Here is a 19,773-nt window from a genome sequence, read left to right as displayed (position 1 = left end):
AAAAAAAATGGTGCAATTTGGCACTAAAAGTTAGCCTGGATGCCAGCTGAACTTAGCCCCGCCCACTAATTTTTAAGGTCGGGCGGTTCGGTCTGGCCTCGCTCCATAGAGGAGTAATTATCTCTGAACAGAAACTGACCAATGAGATCATCACGGCGGGCTTTAGCCGATGACGGACAGATGATCAACAGAAACTGACCAATGATATCATCAGGGCGGGCTTTAGCCGATGACGGACAGATGATCAACAGAAACTAACCAATGAGATCATCAGGGCGGGCTTTAGACGATGACGGACAGATGATCGACAGAAACTGACCAATGAGATCATCAGGGCGGGCTTTAGCCGATGACGGACAGATGATCGACAGAAACTGACCAATGAGATCATCAGGGCGGGCTTTAGCCGATGACGGACAGATGATCAACAGTACCGTAATCATCACGTCATCAAAGGCGCTTGGATTATATTTGTTCAAATCCTAAACGGAGAGCTTGTACGTTTCTGCATCACCTTCACTATTTCTCTCAGAAATGATGATCATGTTGGGTAAGTACTCTGTATATCATTAAATTATGTTATTTTTTTACAACACCGGCTAAGATCGTTTACTCCAGCGCGTGCCGACAGGTTTGCCAAGTTTTTACAACAAAACCCGCCAACTACTAGCCCTAAACAATATCTTCTCAGGGTCTTCTTCGGGGGAAAAAAGGCGTTTGGGGGGTAAAATGTGTGTTATTTTGGCAAGGTTGCTGCTAAAATTCGCATGGTTCTACATATCACATAATAGTCGCTTCAACCCGCGGACATAGAAAACAACCCGCGGAAAAAACGCAGACTTGGCAACACAGTGCAGTTGAGCTCTGTTGACATTTGACAATTCGTCGCTCCGCTGCTCTGATTGGTTGTTGGTCTGTCCAATCGAGGTCTTTCCTGGTTGGGTTGAAACACGCCCCATAATCACAGCCCAATGGAGCATCAGACTCATATTCTGACTAGAGTTGAGTATGAACACGTCAGGCTAACTAAAAGTGGTTCTTGGCTTGTAATCATAGGGGAACCACTTTTGGTGGCACCATATCGTTAAAGGTGCTCTACAGCACCTTCGTCAACGGGTGCTATGTAGAACCCATAATAGGTGCCATATCGCTTTTTATTTCTTCTTCAATAATGGTGCTAACGGCACCAACAGTAGTTCTTTGGCGTGTAATGAACCTTTAAAGGGGCTTGAAAGGTTCTTTGTACAGCAGTGGTGCGGATATAGCATCTTTACCACCCCAAAGAACTGGTGAAGAACCGCTGAAGAACCATACAGGGGCTTAACAGGTTCTGTATATGGTAACGGTGCTATATAGCACCTCAGTCATCCCAGTCAGAACCACTGAAGAACCCCTGAAGAACCGCTGAAGAACCGCTGAAGAACCGCTGAAGAACCGCTGAAGAACCGCTGAAGAACCCCTGAAGAACCCCTGAAGAACCGCTGAAGAACCGCTGAAGAACCATACAGGGGCTTAACAGGTTCTGTATATGGTAACGGTGCTATATAGCACCTCAGTCATCCCAGTCAGAACCACTGAAGGACCCCTGAAGAACCGCTGAAGAACTGCTGAAGAACCGCTGAAGAACCGCTAAAGAACCGCTGAAGAACCCTTGAAGAACCCCTGAAGAACCGCTGAAGAACCATACAGGGGCTTAACAGGTTCTGTATATGGTAACGGTGCTATATAGCACCTCAGTCATCCCAGTCAGAACCACTGAAGGACCCCTGAAGAACCCCTGAAGAACCGCTGAAGAACCATACAGGGGCTTAACAGGTTCTGTATATGGTAACGGTGCTATATAGCACCTCAGTCATCCCAGTCAGAACCACTGAAGGACCCCTGAAGAACCGCTGAAGAACTGCTGAAGAACCGCTGAAGAACCGCTAAAGAACCCCTGAAGAACCGCTGAAGAACCCCTGAAGAACCCCTGAAGAACCGCTGAAGAACCATACAGGGGCTTAACAGGTTCTGTATATGGTAACGGTGCTATATAGCACCTCAGTCATCCCAGTCAGAACCACTGAAGGACCCCTGAAGAACCCCTGAAGAACCGCTGAAGAACCATACAGGGGCTTAACAGGTTCTGTATATGGTAACGGTGCTATATAGCACCTCAGTCATCTCAGTCAGAACCACTGAAGCAGCCAGATTTGGGGCTATACAGCACTTAAAGAAAAAACAGCCTGAAATAAATAGTAAACTGAAGTAGTAAAAAGAAAAGAAAAGAAAAGAAAAGAAAAGAAAAGAAAAGAAAAGAAAAGAAAGTAAAAAAAAGAAATGAAATACATTAATAGTTTTATTCATTAGAAGAGACTTCTTTAAAAAATTCTTACCAGTTTTTTTTAATGTTAGATGTGATTAATTGCAATTGATTTGACAGCACATGTTTTTACAAATGCTCAGTTTGTCAATTGTGTCCTTATGACTTTGCACATAATATTTGTCTTCCAATATAAATGTGCTGCTGCCTCTATATTTTAAGGAGGCCAAAATATGCACATGATTTGCTAAGTGTCGTTATGTATTGAAGGAAAGAAAATTTGGCCACGGTGAACTGACCCGCATTCAGCTCCTCCTGATGGGCCAAAGGACAATCAGGACAGACAGCCGGTGCTAGATTTTATCTACGGAAAGTGATATGGAATTTTTTTTTAGGATGGCAAAACCCTTGGGCAGGGACGGATCGGCGTGTGTATCGTAACACTCTGCCAAAGTGAGTGACGTCTCTCTGGAGCGCGTGTGGTGATGCTGGGATGGTTATCAGAGCAGGGCTTTGAAGAGGAGATCCCATTACCTCTGGCTCGAAATCCAAACCTCACTGCACGCTAAATAAAGCCCCTCAGATCGGGTGGAGGACGCTAACCCGTCACCTACAGGACGAGAGATCACTGTCTGCATGCAAACTGACTAATACAAGTGACTTAAAGGTAGCCTGACAAGCCAGACCCACATCAAGATGTTTGGTCTGGAAACTCTCCATTGACGGCTCAATCCGAGGGGCGGATAAACGGTTGTCTTTCAAACTCCCTCTGCACGTGATAGGATAGCGCTACACCAACCAGAGCAACAAAGCTGAAGCAGAGCTCGCTGACAGATTAAACATTCGCCGTATCCGGTCGGCTAAACTCCGAACACATCTTCCCTTCTTAAGAATGACTTCAGTGCCGTTCTTTGTTCTTTTCACAGAGAAAAGCTTAACTCAAGTCTTCCAGAGTCGCGGTCAGAGCTGATTCGAAAGACCGCCGTTCGCCAGTTTCTGTGTTTACTAGAAGCACGCAAACGCAACTCGGCAGTCGTCATTATGGCCCCGCCCACCGACTCTATACACGATGTGATTGGCCCGGCAAGAGTTAGGCGATTACAGCTCAGAAGGGTATTGAGAGTTCCTAGACGACACTCGCGGGCAGATTAGATTTGCTGCCGCTAGGGTGCGTCTAGATTTCTAGGCTAACTTAAAGGGTTAGTTCACCAAAAATGAAATTGATGTCATTAATGACTCGTTCCACACCCGTAAGACCTCCGTTCATCTTCAGAACACAGTTTTAAGGGTTAGTTCAGCCAAAAATGAAAATGATTTCATTAATTACTCACCCTCGTGTCGTTGGACACCCGCAAGACCTTCGTCATCTCCAGAACACAAATGAAGATATTTGTGTTGAAAGCTTAAAGGACATGAACTAACATTAATGAATGGAACCTTACTGATATTTTGCTGGAAAACAAGAGACAAGCATTGACTGAGAAGGTGATTTCAGCAGTGTGTGTCCTCTTGCGTTGGCTTGGTGAAGTGAGTCGGTTCTTTAAGTGAGCCAGACTGACATACAAACCGTGTTCTCGGAGCGCCGAGACCAGATGTCAGTCCTGATCCCTGACTTTGCCTCTCTAACACCCCGGCCATCTGCTCCAAAACAGTCAATATTTGTCCAACTGGGACAGAGAGGCAGAACTTTGCACACTTGATGCTTAAATTAAGACTATTTTTGCCTTTGTTTACGGGCAATGGAGACGTGATGCAAACGAGCAGCCTGCACAGTCGAGCAAAAGCCCCGATGCTGCTGGGAAAACGCTCATCAACACACACATCCTAATGCAGGCAAAGGAGCCGCATCTTAACGCAAGATCTCAGCCAGTTTGTGCAGATAAATTGGTCGTTTGGCTCATGCTGAATGAGTCATCATGTGAATCGAGAGCTTTCAGGGAAACTCAAGCAGAAAACACACACGCAGAGCGGCCGTCGAGCTCTGGAGGGCTGAGAGAAATGGATTTACGGAGGATATTTTTACCAGACCAGCTCGATCGCTCTGCCATGTGACTCAACTTTTGTCAGCTTCACATTTACTTTAGGTTTCCAATTGGATTATTCTTCCAAAAATTGCAAATCTCCGGTCTGACAGTGTGGAGCTGAAGTGTGTCCCGTTTGTGCCGGAAGAGCTGAAATAATGAATACATTGATGCAGTTTACTTTATAATTCACAATCACTTTTGACTGTTAACATCTTCACAAAAGTTTTAAAGAACATGTGATTGGTGGTCATACAAAACTCCAAACTGTGTTGCTATGCAGTTGCTAAAATATTTAGGCCCAAATTTAACCTCCTTAGCTCTGGGACAATTTTTAGGGATTCCCGTCTGGATTTGGTCTACACAAATTGAAAAGCTTCGCATAAACACATACAGTGGTCTAAATACACAATTTATGTGTCATTTTACAGGAAACCATTTGACATAAAACACTTCATAAAAGTTACATAAAACACTGCTAAAAGTGATAAACGTGTAAGTAAATATCTTAGCCCCCCCCCCCCCCCCCAAAAAGAGTCACTTTTTGATTTTTTTTGTAACAAATTCATTTTTGAAAGTGTGTAACTCAGGCCCCGTGGGTTCTAGCACCCTGCAGACAGTTTGGGCTGTTTCCACTAGATGGCAGCAAGTATTGGAAAAATATAGTTTTGTCTGTATCATGTTGTATGCCAGATTTATTCATATGGATCTAAAGGGAGGAATATTACATTTTTATGTAAATTCTGCCTATAACCAAATCACTCGACTAGACAGGTCTCACCATATACAGTGGTATAAATACAATATCCAAGAGTCACAAATTAAAAATAATTGCACAAAAAAAAAAGTTATTGCAGCTCAGGCAACATGTACTTAAATGTTTATCACTTTTAAGTAAAGTCACTAACTTCAAAGGGTTTCGTGTAAAATAAACCCCAAATTATGTATTTAGAGACCACTGTGTGTGTGTATGGGAAGCTCTTCAATGGGTCGGCCAAATCCAGGCGGAAATGGTCCCAGAGGAATTTAGAGGTTAAGTTTTATGCAATTGAATTGCATAGAAATTTTCCATCCATTTTTTTTATTACATAGTTTGAACTGTGATGCATATTTATGATGCTTCAATAAATTAAACTGGTTAGAAAAAAGTATGTTTATTTTATGTATGACGAATATTAATCACATTTTAAAATCGAAAATGCATAAAATGCACATGCATAAATATTAATATTTAGGTCTAAATATTTGTTGTTCTGAGTGATTTTAACTCAGAAATTGCTATAAAACAATATATAAATATTTCACTAGCAAAATATCTTTGAAATATTGATTTGATAAAAATTAAATTGTATCAATACACAACAAACTCCTTTTGAATGGTTGTCAATGGAGAAAGATGCTTTTAATGTCCAGATGGTGTAATTATGCTAACCAGACAAACCTTGGCAACGAACAAAAAAAAAAGAAAAAAACGTTTATCTGTTCATTGACAATTATGTCTTCATTTAGCTACTCATCCTTATGATGCTGCAGACCCTATGAATTTATTCCTACTTTGAAAAACATCCTCCGCCTCTTATCCAAATGAAGACAAAAAGTACCATAAAGGTATTAGAAAAGTAGTTCATATGACTCTTCTATGCACTATCTTTAATCTCTTTTGAAGTCATGTGACTGAAGTTGAAGTTGTTATTGCTCTCAAATTTGGGTCTGTTCCTCACACTGATGTCATTTGACTTAAAGGGGTACTTCAGCGCTGGGAAGATGAATCTGTATTTAAACTGGGTCATTAATGTAGTAGAAATGTGAAATTATTTTTGAATTTGGTGCTTTCAGGACTGAGAAAAGACAGAAAATGTATTTTTGTCTCATGGGGATGAAAGACAACAATTCCCAGAATGCTTCGCTGCCCTGTGAGGCCATTCCCTACAATTAAATACTGAATGTGTCTGTTCAATATAACGATCGAGTTGCCGCGTGAGTTTCACAGCAGACTCAGATTACATTTAACGTCATAAATGAGTTGATGAGCTCTCCTGATGAGAGCTGAGGTAATCGCGACCACATTCGCGGCATACATTCACAACGCGTTTTCAGTTCATGCCTTTGGAAGCTTAACTTTCATAGAAATTAATCATTTGAATATACTCCAGGGTTTCTACTGATACAAAGCCATATGTTAATCGCTGAAGTAACCCTTTAAGAAAACCTGGAAGTGAGTGAATAAACCAGAAGCGCGCTGTGATTTACTCTGATATTCGTGTGTGTTCTTCACGGCATCAAAGCAGGACTGTGTTTCCAAAGTTCTTTGTTTCTACATGAGGCTAAATGATTGTGAGATGGTTGCACAACAAAGAAAGCTATCGCATTTGCATAGTAATACAAATGTTGACACAAGAACATTGTCCTTCAGGAAATATTAGCTGCCGAGCTCAGCTTGAAGGCGATCTCTTGAAGTTTTGTGCTAATGCTGTAGCGCTAACAAAAGACTCTGAAGCCCCAAACCAGAACATCATCTTCAAAGAGAAACCCATCCTCATCCTGTCGCTCAAAGTCATGACAAAGGCAGCGCAAATCTCGCTGCATTTTTACATGTTTGTGATGTTTGCCCATGTGAAAATCACTGCTAGGATGAATGTTGTGGGTGTTTTTTCTCTACTGGTCCATGTCAAGAGTCCAGTTCAGAGTTCCAGTTGACTTTTTTGCATATACAGATTGAAAGTCTTATTAAAATCATATATTGAATGCAAAATGCGATTCCATTCAGATTTTTACAGATGCGACTCAGTTTGGATGCTCTGGCTGCTTATATCAGATTTCAAACGGGAAGTATTGATACGGGGTGGCAGTGGCTCAGTGGTTCATGTAGATTGTAACCGGAAGGTTGGTGGTTCGATCCCCGGTTCCACCTGACCAAGTGTCGAGGTGTCCATGAGCAAGACACCTAACCCCAACTTTTTCCAACGAGCTGGGTGGCGCCTTACATGGCAGACAACGCTGTCGGTGTATGAATGAGAGAGTGAATGGGTGAATGTGAGGCAAGATGTAAAGCGCTTTGGATGGCCATAGGGTCTGTTAAAAAGCGCTATATATAAATGCAGTCCATTTACGGTTCAGTCTAATGTTCTAATGGCACTTCCTGTGCGACGGAGGAGTTCTGCACCGCTTCTATGTTTTTTTTTTGGAGGTTTTCTATGGAGGTTTCTGTTTTGAAAGTCTGGTCACGTACGTAGGTACGCCTATGTCTTTACCAAAGCAACCCATGCAGATCTTATTTGATCACTTTCCATTTATATAGTCCAGATAGTCAGCCTGAATAGATCTGATTTGGGAAAAATCCAATTTGCTTGCAGGCTAAGTCTATGATATTTGTTTATTCGATTGGAATCTGATTTAAAATGAATGACTGTCCACATTGTGTTCACCTGTTCAGATCTGATGTGTGCGTCCCATGTTGCTCTGTATTGGTGTCGCTGTGTTTGTAGATATACACCAAAATAGCTCGTCAAAGCATTCTCATGTATAAATATGCAGCTATAATGCACATAAGTGATTAAAGTGGTCCCATTTTACAAGATGTAATATAAGTATCCAATGTGTCCAAGTGTGTATGTGAAGTTTTAGCTCAAAATACCCCTCAGATAATTTTTATAGCATATTAAAATTTTAAATTTTAAGGGTGAGTAAAAGTGCACAGGTTTTGTGTGTTGCTTTAAATGCAAATGAGCTGCTGCTCCCGCCCCCTTTCCAGAAGTGGGCGGAGCTTCAAGATCTCATGTTAGCAGCTCCGATTATCTCACGCAGACACAGACTGAAAATATCAGAAACTGTTCAGCCTTTTATGATCAAACTGGAGTCAGACAATGATGGAGAGACTCAAGAAGAAGAGACGACATGTAGAATGAGACGGGACATTTCTGAAGGTTACGGTTATAATATCTGCTGATGAAGAGAGAACAGGGATAGTTTAGTTTAATTACGGTTATAATATCTGCTGATGAAGAGAGAACAGGGATAGTTTAATTTAATTACGGTTATAATATCTGCTGATGAAGAGAGAACAGGGATAGTTTAGTTTAATTACGGTTATAATATCTGCTGATGAAGAGAGAACAGGGATGGTTTAGTTTAATTACGGTTATAATATCTGCTGATGAAGAGAGAACAGGGATAGTTTAGTTTAATTACAGTTATAATATCTGCTGATGAAGAGAGAACAGGGATAGTTTAGTTTAATTACGGTTATAATATCTGCTGATGAAGAGAAAACAGGGATAGTTTAGTTTAATTACGGTTATAATATCTGCTGATGTAGAGAGAACAGGGATAGTTTAGTTTAATTACGGTTATAATATCTGCTGATATAGAGAGAACAGAGGATAGTTTAGTTTAATTACGGTTATAATATCTGCTGATATAGAGAGAACAGGGATAGTTTAGTTTAATTATGGTTATAACTGATGTTGTCATCTTTTATATTTATATCGTTTGGGAAGTGTTTTTCCATTTTACTGGCCTTTAAATGAAAATCCTAAATCTGATTACTTAGAAAAAGAAAAACCCAAACGTCTAATCTGAAATATTATCATATTGTTGTTGATTTTAAGCATGAATCTTTCTGAAGAGGATGTTCAGGTCACATGGATATTCATGTGGCTTTTTTTCCTGCTCTTTGCATATTTAATATAGGCCAAACAACACTAAAGCATTCTGACTGTACCCTGTCCTTCCAGTCGTATTGTTTCTCATGGCTGTGCTGAAACTTTGGCCTGGATGTACTTGAGCTGAAATCCAAGCGCCTCTCATTGTTTATTAATGTAAGTGGTGCGCAGGCCGCAGCCTGAGCCTCTTATCTGCTTCCCTCTCTCCTTCTGAACTCAAACACACTGTATCTGTTGAATGCTGAGTGTGTCTGCTAATTCTGCACACCTTTGTGAAACATTTTGTCTAAAGTATTTGAAATAATCAGCGGCGGTTGCTGAGCCTGTTGTTATTGCTCCTATGAACACATTTCTAGCTGCACAAGCTTCTTTTTGTGCATTGCTGCTTTACTAAATGTCACACCATCATTCATAATGCAATGCAAAAACATGTGTACTCTCATGATGGACATTAGCAAAAATATAAAAAGAGAATCTGATCAAGCTAGTCAAACTGTTAACTAGTTTATATGCTTCTGGCTTTAGGGTTAGTGAGTACAACCCCTTAAAGCAATGCTTTACACCTTTCTGTGATGACCATAATATCATGTTTTTGTGTGTGGGTGTCTTGTCTTCACAAAAACAGCCTGCAGTAAATAGCCTGATGAACATAGCTTCAGGTGTGTGTGTGTGTGCTCAGAAAACCATATTTCAGAAGTTTAGACTATGACTTTAAAACACATACAGATAATAAAGTATTCAGAGTGTTTGAGGCTCCGCCCTCTTCTGGATAGGGGGCGGGGAACAGCCTCTCATTTGCATTTAAAGATACATGCACGAAAACTGCATGTTTTTCCTTCCACTCAAAAATGGGCGTTTACAACATGATATAACAAATGATCTGTGGGGTATTTTGAGCTGAAACTCTTATTATGTCTTGTAAAAAGGGGTATAATACGTCCCCTTTAAATAACATTTTATTTATCATGTTGTTTTTTGTAAAGACATAATTTTGTTATAATATAATACTGATATTATCTCTTTGCTATTTGCAATGGTCACTGTAATAAGTTCGATATAGTGAGGAAGGAAGAGGACACGGGGGTCGGCAGGACTGTTGATGCTCTTTATTTTCTCAATAACTCAAATCACAACGTGCACGCTTCAGCGTGTGTTTGTCTCTGTATATGCTCAGTTTCGCTTCCGGGTCACGCACTTCCGGGTTCCGGATATCTCAGGGTCTCGCATCAACAGTCCGACTCTCTCTCTTCCTGGTCTCCGGTTCCGCTGGTGTTTTATCCCGTCTCCGCGCTCATTACTAGAACAAGAGACAGGTGTTATTAATCTGCGTCCAACCCACTCACTTACCGCTCGTCCCGCGGCCCTCTCTCCCGCTGCAGACCTCGCTGAACCACGCCTCCCTTGCCACATACCCCCACCGCCCGACTCAGGCCGGGGAGCCGTCCGGCCTGCAGCCCCCCCCCCCCCCCCATTTCTGGAGAGGAAATCGGCCACAGCCATCTGAGCACCCGGCCTGTGGACCACCTTGAACTTAAACGGCTGGAGAGCCAGATACCAACGGGTGATCCGCGCGTTGGTATCCTTCATGCGGTGGAGCCATTGGAGAGGAGCGTGGTCCGAACAGAGAGTGAACTCCCGCCCCAGGAGGTAATAGCGGAGGGTGAGAACGGCCCATCTGATGGCCAAACACTCCTTTTCTATGGTGCTGTACTTAGCTTCCCTCTTGGAGAGCTTACGGCTAATGTACAGCACCGGCCGCTCTCCCCCCTCCACCTCCTGGGCCAGGACTGCGCCCAGCCCCCTGTCCGACGCGTCAGTCTGCAACAAGAAAGGGAGAGAAAAGTCAGGGGAGTGTAACAGCGGCCCGCCACATAGAGCAGCCTTTACTTGGGTAAAAGCCTGTTGACACGGCTCCGTCCACTGGACCGTATCTGGAAGCCCCTTTCTAGTAAGATCAGTCAAAGGGCTGGTGAGGTCCGAATAATTTGGTATAAACCGTCTATAATATCCCGCCAGCCCCAAGAACTGTCTTACCTCCTTTTTGGTCTTGGGCCTCGGACAGGTTGCAATTGCGGCAGTCTTATCAATTTGGGGACGCACCTGTCCATGACCCAAGTGGAAGCCCAGATACCATACTTCCACCCGCCCAATCGCACACTTCTTCGGATTGGCCGTGAGCCCCGCTCTCCTCAGCGACCTCAGGACCGCCCTCACATGCTGCATATGCCGCTGCCAATCGTGACTATAAATCACTATGTCATCTAGGTACGCCGCAGCATATGCAGCATGGGGACGCAAAATCCTATCCATGAGCCGCTGGAAGGTTGCGGGCGCCCCGAACAAGCCGAAAGGAAGCGTGACAAATTGGTGTAATCCAAACGGCGTGGTGAAAGCTGTTTTTTCTTTGGACAATGGAGACAAGGGGATCTGCTAATAGCCCTTTGTTAAGTCCAGTGTCGAATAAAATCGAGCCGTGGCTAACCGATCAAGCAACTCGTCAACCCGTGGCATTGGATACGCGTCGAACTTCGACACAGCGTTCACCTTGCGGTAGTCCACACAGAACCTGACCGAGCCGTCTGTTTTGGGGACCAAAACTATCGGGCTCGCCCAGTCACTGTTGGACTCCTCGATTACTCCCATGTCGAGCATTGCGCCTAATTCGTCCTGAACTACTTTTTTCTTGTGTTCAGGCAAGCGATACGGCCGGCTGCGAACTACCACGCCCGGCTCGGTCTCGATATGGTGCTGAATCAAGTCGGTACGTCCCGGTAGGGGCGAGAACACGTCAGCGAACTCCGCCTGTAATTTCGATAAATCAGCGAGTTGTAACGGTGAGAGGTGATCTCCCCCTGGGGCCAACGCGACTGATTGTGCTTTAATGCTCGCCTCTGGCCCGAGATCATCCTCTCCCCCGATCACCGTTGCCAACAACACCGATTCCACCTCATTCCATTTTTTAAGCAGATTGAGGTGGTATATTTGACGTGCCCCGTTCCTATCGGATCGTATCACTTCATAATCGAGCTCTCCTATCTGCCGTGCGACCTCAAACGGCCCCTGCCACTTTGACATTAATTTTGAGCTCGACGTTGGGAGTAGAACGAGCACTTTCTCTCCCGGTGTGAATTTGCGTAGTTTAGTACCCCTGTTATATGACCGGCTCTGGCGGTCCTGGGCTTGCAACAAATTCTCCCTAGATAGCCGCCCCAATGTGTGGAGTTTTGTTCGCAAGTCCATGACGTACTGAATTTCGTTTTTGGCCAACGAAGGCCCCTCCTCCCAAGTTTCTCGTAGGACGTCCAGCACCCCCCGTGGCTGTCGCCCGTAGAGAAGCTCGAAGGGGGAAAACCCCGTGGAGGCTTGCGGGACCTCGCGCACAGCAAATAAGAGGGGTTCTAACCACCGATCCCAATTTTTGGCGTCTTCCTGTACGAATTTACGGATCATGGATTTAAGAGTGCGATTAAATCGTTCGACCAAGCCGTCTGTTTGTGGGTGATAGACGCTGGTTCGAATGGATTTAATGCCCAATAATCCGTACAATTCGCTTAACGTGCGTGACATAAACGCCGTGCCTTGATCAGTGAGGATTTCTTTCGGAATCCCCACCCGGGAGATCAAACGAAACAGTGCGTCCGCAACACTCTTCGCCGAGATGTTGCGGAGAGCCACTGCTTCCGGATATCGTGTTGCGTAGTCCACGATAACTAGCGCAAAACGATGTCCGCGTGCGGATCGCTCTAATGGCCCGATGAGGTCCATCGCAATTCTCTCGAAGGGGACCTGCATTAATGGTAGGGGCCGCAATGGCGCTTTTGGGGCGGCCAGTGGGTTCACCAACTGACATTCCGGACAAGACGCGCACCACCTGCGCACATTGTCATGAATGCCTGGCCAAAAAAATCGGGTCATTAAACGATTCAGCGTGGCCGCCTGTCCCAGGTGGCCCGCCATCGGGTTAGAGTGAGCCGCCTGGAAAAGCATTTCCCGGCGGCTCTTTGGTACTAACAACTGGGTTGTATCCACTTTTGTCTGAGCGTCTTGGGTCACTCGATACAACCTATCCTTAATTATGGCAAAATAAGGATACGTGACGGGCAATGCGGGTTGGAGGGACTGACCGTCGATAGTGCGGACCTGTTGGAAAGCATGTTTTAGAGTCTCATGTTGGGACTGCTCCAGAGGGAAGTCATCGCGGTCCGAGAGAATCAGCCTCTCAACCCCGCTCGGTTCCCCTGAAGCTGTTCCCAAGGGTCCCGTATCAGTCTCGCCAACCTGCACTCGCACCGCCCCGTTCCTAGCCTTGTTTCCCCAAGCGGCATCCGCGCATAACGACCCCAATAACGCCGAAAAGGCGGGCCAATTCGTCCCCAGAATTAGCGGATGCCGGAGGTGGGGACTGACCGCCACCTCAACATTATGCTTTTTCCCCCTAAACTGTATCGTGACTGGGACAACCGGATATTCCACCACATCCCCGTGCACACACCGCACCTTAACCATGCGGCTTGTATCCAATGCCCCAGGCTGCATCAGGCTTTGATGGATCGAGGTTTGGTTACATCCTGAATCCACCAAGGCCTGATATGTACCCCCCTTGATACTTACAGGAATTTGGTACTCTCCTGCTTGATCGGGGGTGGTCTGCTGGACGTCCGGGATCCGGATCATTGTTCCGATGTCCATCATCGGACATCGGTCCACAAAATGATCCGGATCGCCGCACCGCCAGCAGGCCAGCCCAGGCCTACCCGCCGCCCCGGCGCCCCAGAGCCATTGTCACCACCAGCCCCCAGCGGCCCCGCCCCCCTGGGCGGGACCCGCGAACTCCCAGACGGTCCAAGGCCCATCCCACCCCGGCCTCTGGGGGGGACGCGAGGAGGGCCTGGAGGGCGGGACCTGGGGAGAGGGACAGGTCGAGAGAGAGAGAGAGAGGGGGGAGAGAGAGAGGGAGAAGTTAGTGGGGGTTCGCCGACCCCCGGGCACGCCACCAGGTGGTCCTCCGCCAGGTGGATGGCCGTCTCCAGCGACGTGGGCCGGTGGCACTGGACCCACTCGGCGGTCTTCCGGGGGAGCCGAGTGATGAACTGCTCCAGCACCACCAGATCGACAACATGGTCCACGTCGCTGCCGCCGGCCAGCAGCCATCTGCGGCACTCGTCCCGGAGCTGTTGGGCCAATGCGAAGGGTCGACCGGACTCACCCCACTCCAGGGAGCGGAAGCGCTGGCGGTGTTGTTCTGGGGTCCGGCCGACCCGCTGAAGTATGGCCCGCTTCAGGTCGTCGTAGTCCAGGAGGTTCGCGACCGGTAGATGTTGCGCGGCCGCCTGGGCTTCGCCGGATAGAAGGGGGATGAGGCGCACCGGCCACTGTGCCCGGGGCCACCCGCAGGCCTCCGCGGCTTTTTGGAACAGATCCACGAAGGCCTCGGGATCGTCTTCCGGCCCCATCTTCTGTAGGGGCACGTGCACCGGTGCGCTGGCCCGCCCAGCGGCCTCGGCGCGAACCTCCCGGTCCATCCAGCTCCGGAACCGCTCGCGGTCCTCTTGCTGGCCTTGGACGATGGCCTCGAAGCGGCGCTCCTGTTCGGTCCGAAGGTCCAGCAATGCCTTATGGTGTTCCTGGTGGAGGACCGCGAGGGAGGTGATGATCTCCGCAAATGGCGAGGCGGAGGGCGTTGTCATGGCGGCGGCTCTGTCCTGCTTCCTTCCCGGGTTTCGGCACCAGTGTAATAAGTTCGATATAGTGAGGAAGGAAGAGGACACGGGGGTCGGCAGGACTGTTGATGCTCTTTATTTTCTCAATAACTCAAATCACAACGTGCACGCTTCAGCGTGTGTTTGTCTCTGTATATGCTCAGTTTCGCTTCCGGGTCACGCACTTCCGGGTTCCGGATATCTCAGGGTCTCGCATCAACAGTCCGACTCTCTCTCTTCCTGGTCTCCGGTTCCGCTGGTGTTTTATCCCGTCTCCGCGCTCATTACTAGAACAAGAGACAGGTGTTATTAATCTGCGTCCAACCCACTCACTTACCGCTCGTCCCGCGGCCCTCTCTCCCGCTGCAGACCTCGCTGAACCACGCCTCCCTTGCCACAGTCACTATTTAGTATTTTTCATTGTGTGATTTTTTTTAAGCCAGCCATCGTCATTTTGAACCACAAAATAATAGTAATTATTATTCAAATAATATTGTATGAGACCAAAATTAATAACAAACGTATAACATCCCTGTTTTTTAGTTCATAGATAATAACAAGTGAGATTTCAAGAATTCACACACACACACACACACACACACACACACACACACACACACACACACACACACACACACACACACACACACACACACACACACACGTTTGTTTTTGTGACATATCGGGACTTTCCATAGGTGTAATGGTTTTTATACTGTACAAACCGTGTTTTCTATCCCCTTACACTGCCCCTAAACCTACCCATCACACACACACACACACACACACACACACACACACACACACACACACACACACACACACACACACACACACACACACACACACACAGCTGCCCGTTACCTTTCTTTTGGTGCCTACATACTAGAGACAGCACAAAACAATATGTCAATAACAACTAAGAGCTCCTTTACAACCACCATGTCCACGACTCACAGAAAGGCAAAAATATAAACTTGAGTCTGACATCGCGCTGTGGTGTCGCCTAACCCTATAAACGCATCGATTCAGGGCACGACATATATTGAAAAGCCCATAAAATCTTAAGCACATCTTTTCATTACGTGCCGCCGGTGTTTATGGGTAGTTAGGCTGCGGGGCAGAGCTGGCCTTTCTGTCTATGCCTTTCTGATGAGGTTAACGCTCTTCTAATGTGCTAATATGAGGGTGAGGATGTCCAATCGTGAATTAATGCCTCTCTAAACACCCTCAGCAAGGACGGCAATCTCTTCTGCATCCGTTCTCACAATGTAATCTTCACTATGGTGTGATAAATTAGGCCAGGCAGTTCATGCGTTAAGTGAATAAGCAATGATGCAGAGACCAAAATAAGAGACAGCCTGATGATAATCTGTAGTTTGGCTTCACAAACTTCCTGCTACAGATCCTGAGAACAAAAAGAGAGACTTACATTCAATGTAAAACAAGTTAATTTCCTCATATTCTCCATTGTTGCGGCTCGTCTCTTCCCAGTCTGTCAGTAACGCTCTGTTTAGTTCCCGTCTCTATGAAGCCCCGCCTTCTTAAAAGCACAATGTGCTCTGATTGGTCGGCTGGAGCAGTGTGTTGTGATTGGTCAAGCTCTTCCAGCGTGTTTGGGAAATGATCCGCCCCTTACCATAACCGGCAGTTTCAACACACTACTAACTAACTCAACCAGGCCACGCCCCTTTATTCTGCATTTGAATTATTATAATGAGGAATATTGTGACGTGTTGGTTTTCCGGAAGAAAACTCAAGACTACAAATGAGGCGTTTCAGGAGCTCAGAAACACTGACACTGGTAGGGAGAAGAACTGAAGAGACTCATTACATCATGATTAGGTTTATTTTTGAGGTTTTGCATGAAAAAATAAAGCTATTTGTATTTCTCTTTCAAAACACGATCTCAAAAGAAGATGAGATTTTTGGGATGGCGCGTCTGTGAAAATGAAATGACATCTGGGAAAAAGAGAGAAACCTCCCGCTGTGTTTTCTGATTTCTGTCTGATCATGACTCCTCACAGCACATGAAACAAATTGACCGTAACAAGAAAATATTAATAGTCTATTTTATGTGCTGGAAATTGTCAATTTACATAAATAGAAAATGTGTTAGTAGGCTATATTTGCTTTTCAGTCCTGTATGAACGCCTATATGCTGTATATAGATGGTCACACTTTAGGGTTTAGGATACATTTCCAGGACTTTTGCAACAATAAACTCCTAATAACTGCTTATTAATAGTTAGTAAAGTAGTTTTATGAAGGATTAAGGGATGTAGAATAAGGTCATGCAGAATAAGGCATTAATATGTGCTTTATAAGTGCTAATAAACAGCCAATATCCTAGTAATATGCACGCTGATAAGCGACTAGTTAATAGTGAGAATTGGATCGATCTCACTCACAACAATCGCTCTGGCCTTCAAGCACACAAACACTCACACTCACACTCACACTCACACTTATACTCTCTCTCTCTCTCTCTCTCTCTCTCTCTCTCTCTCTCTCTCTCTCTCTCTCTCTCTCTCTCTCAGATTCTCTCTGAAAAGACTGCAGATTTGGAAATGCCTGTGACAAACGTCACCGGTTTCACCTGACAACAATGTGCCATTTTCCACCTCTCGTTTTTATGTAAAGTATTTCTCAGCATTTGATGCTGTCTCCGCTTGCTCTGCTGTCAAAATGTTGAGACACCCTATAAATAAAAGAGGAAGAGAACATGAATGCATGACCTCTGGTGAAATAAAGACATTCGTGTTGATGGCTGTGTGAAAATAAAAACTTGTGCAGTAAAGTTGGGCTAAGCAAAGTCTGTCAGAGCGGAGGTGCGGTAGAGGACGATAATAGATGCTGACATCCTCCGGGACACTGAGTCAGATCTCCTCTGGGACGCCACCAGCTGGACTGATGGATTGATTCTTTCTTTATGCACAACACAAACGGCAGACAAACACCTCTGGGCCCGTTAATGGATGTCTATGTGCAAGGTTATTGATGTTTGTATTCATGCATTTACAGCATGCTTTCTTAGCCATTCTTCAACATAGAAAACACTGACCATAGAAACCACTAAGTCATTTAAAGAGAGGAACTGTAAAAACAGATGCTGCAATTCATCCATGACACGAAAAAGAGGAAAACAACTGGATGAGATGGTGAACATATCAGCCCTGTAAAAATATTCCCTGTATCTATGGACACTAACGATGAAGTTTTGTGACGCATCTTTGCGAGTTAATGTGCAAGTTCACTCCCTGACAGTAGATGGTGCTTTTAGAAACTCACATCGAATCCTATTTGATCTAAAAAACAAATCTCTAGGTTAAACAGCCCAGTCTCTAGGTTAAACAACCCAATCTCTAGGTTAAACAGCCCAATCTCTGGGTTAAACAACCCAATCTCTAGGTTAAACAGCCCAATCTCTAGGTTAAACAACCCAATATCTAGGTTAAACAGCCCAATCTCTGGGTTAAACAGCCCAATCTCTAGGTTAAACAACCCAATCTCTAGGTTAAACAACCCAATCTCTAGATTAAACAGCCCAATCTCTAGGTTAAACAACCCAATCTCTAGATTAAACAGCCCAATGTTTAACCTAGAGATTGGGTTGTTTAACTTTGAAAATAAAGTTATAAAATAAAAATAAAGTTGAAAATAAAGTTGGGTTGTTTAATCTCTAGGTTAAACAACCCAATCTCTAGGTTAAACAACCCAATCTCTAGGTTAAACAGCCCAGTCTCTAGGTTAAACAAACCAATCTCTAGGTTAAACAGCCCAATCTCTGGGTTAAACAGCCCAATCTCTAGGTTAAAAAACCCAATCTCTAGGTTAAACAGCCCAGTCTCTAGGTTAAACAACCCAATCTCTAGGTTAAACAGCCCAATCTCTGGGTTAAACAGCCCAATCTCTAGGTTAAAAAACCCAATCTCTAGGTTAAACAACCCAATCTCTAGGTTAAACAACCCAATCTCTAGATTAAACAGCCCAATCTCTAGGTTAAACAGCCCAGTCTCTAGGTTAAACAACCCAATCTCTAGGTTAAACAACCCAATCTCTAGGTTAAACAACCCAATCTCTAGGTTAAACAACCCAATCTCTAGGTTAAAAAACCCAATCTCTAGGTTAAACAGCCCAGTCTCTAGGTTAAACAACCCAATCTCTAGGTTAAACAGCCCAATCTCTGGGTTAAACAGCCCAATCTCTAGGTTAAACAACCCAATCTCTAGGTTAAACAACCCAATCTCTAGATTAAACAGCCCAATCTCTAGGTTAAACAACCCAATCTCTAGATTAAACAGCCCAATGTTTAACCTAGAGATTGGGTTGTTTAACTTTGAAAATAAAGTTATAAAATAAAAATAAAGTTGAAAATAAAGTTGGGTTGTTTAATCTCTAGGTTAAACAACCCAATCTCTAGGTTAAACAGCCCAGTCTCTAGGTTAAACAACCCAATCTCAAGGTTAAACAGCCCAATCTCTGGGTTAAACAGCCCAATCTCTAGGTTAAACAACCCAATCTCTAGGTTAAACAACCCAATCTCTAGGTTAAACAACCCAATCTCTAGGTTAAACAACCCAATCTCTAGGTTAAACAACCCAATCTCTAGGTTAAACAACCCAATCTCTAGGTTAAACAGCCCAATCTCTAGATTAAACAACCCAATCTCTAGGTTAAACAGCCCAATCTCTAGGTTAAACAGCCCAATCTCTAGGTTAAACAGCCCAATCTCTAGGTTAAACAACCCAATCTCTAGGTTAAACAACCCAATCTCTAGGTTAAACAGCCCAATCTCTAGGTTAAACAACCCAATCTCTAGGTTAAACAACCCAATCTTTAGTGTAAGTTGTAAACCCCGCCCTCTCCATGAAATGTAATGGGACATAGAAAAACTAAGCAATAAAAAACACTTCAATTGCATTTTTTCCAAAGATGGTTTCTGTCATTTTTAGGTGATTTTTATCACGCTGATGTATTTTCAAGTGTTGTTCTTTAGATAAGTTTGGTTTTAGTTAGTTAATTGATGATATATTAACGGCGGTTATGCTTTATTATATTGTGCTGTGACGTTATGATTGACAGCTGTA

The 19,773-nt window shown here is 44.7% G+C and overlaps 2 protein-coding genes across 7 annotated transcripts in view; one reads left to right on the top strand and one right to left on the bottom strand.

Annotated features, from left to right (window-relative positions):
* Window positions 1-19,773, top strand: part of chst8 (carbohydrate (N-acetylgalactosamine 4-0) sulfotransferase 8) — a 251,157-nt gene that overhangs the window by 177,438 nt on the left and 53,946 nt on the right. The window contains exon 1 of one of the 6 annotated variants that reach the window (XM_067419133.1): window positions 17,643-17,676. The exons of the other annotated variants lie outside the window; for them this stretch is intronic. Coding sequence (XP_067275234.1) covers window positions 17,658-17,676 — 19 coding nt within the window. The 5' untranslated portion in view covers window positions 17,643-17,657. Of the gene's footprint in view, window positions 1-17,642; window positions 17,677-19,773 lie in introns of those variants that run through there. 6 annotated transcript variants of the gene reach the window in all.
* On the bottom strand, window positions 10,076-15,106 carry LOC137043061 (zinc finger and SCAN domain-containing protein 29-like). Its single transcript, XM_067419134.1, has 2 exons — window positions 13,596-15,106; window positions 10,076-10,281 (listed from the first exon to the last, which is right to left on the bottom strand). The coding sequence occupies exon 1, from the start codon at window positions 14,669-14,671 to the stop codon at window positions 13,673-13,675; it is 999 nt and encodes a 332-aa protein (XP_067275235.1). The 5' UTR covers window positions 14,672-15,106; the 3' UTR covers window positions 10,076-10,281; window positions 13,596-13,672.

The sequence above is a fragment of the Pseudorasbora parva genome, chromosome 16 (assembly GCF_024679245.1).
Source record: "Pseudorasbora parva isolate DD20220531a chromosome 16, ASM2467924v1, whole genome shotgun sequence".
Taxonomy (NCBI): domain Eukaryota; kingdom Metazoa; phylum Chordata; class Actinopteri; order Cypriniformes; family Gobionidae; genus Pseudorasbora; species Pseudorasbora parva.
The sequence above is the reverse complement of the archived record's forward strand: the minus strand, read 5'-3'. Positions and strand labels throughout refer to the sequence as shown.

Excerpts from the sequence above, each read along its gene's own strand:
- LOC137043061 (XM_067419134.1), bottom strand. The coding sequence starts at position 14,671 with ATGACAACGCCCTCCGCCTCGCCATTTGCGGAGATCATCACCTCCCTC.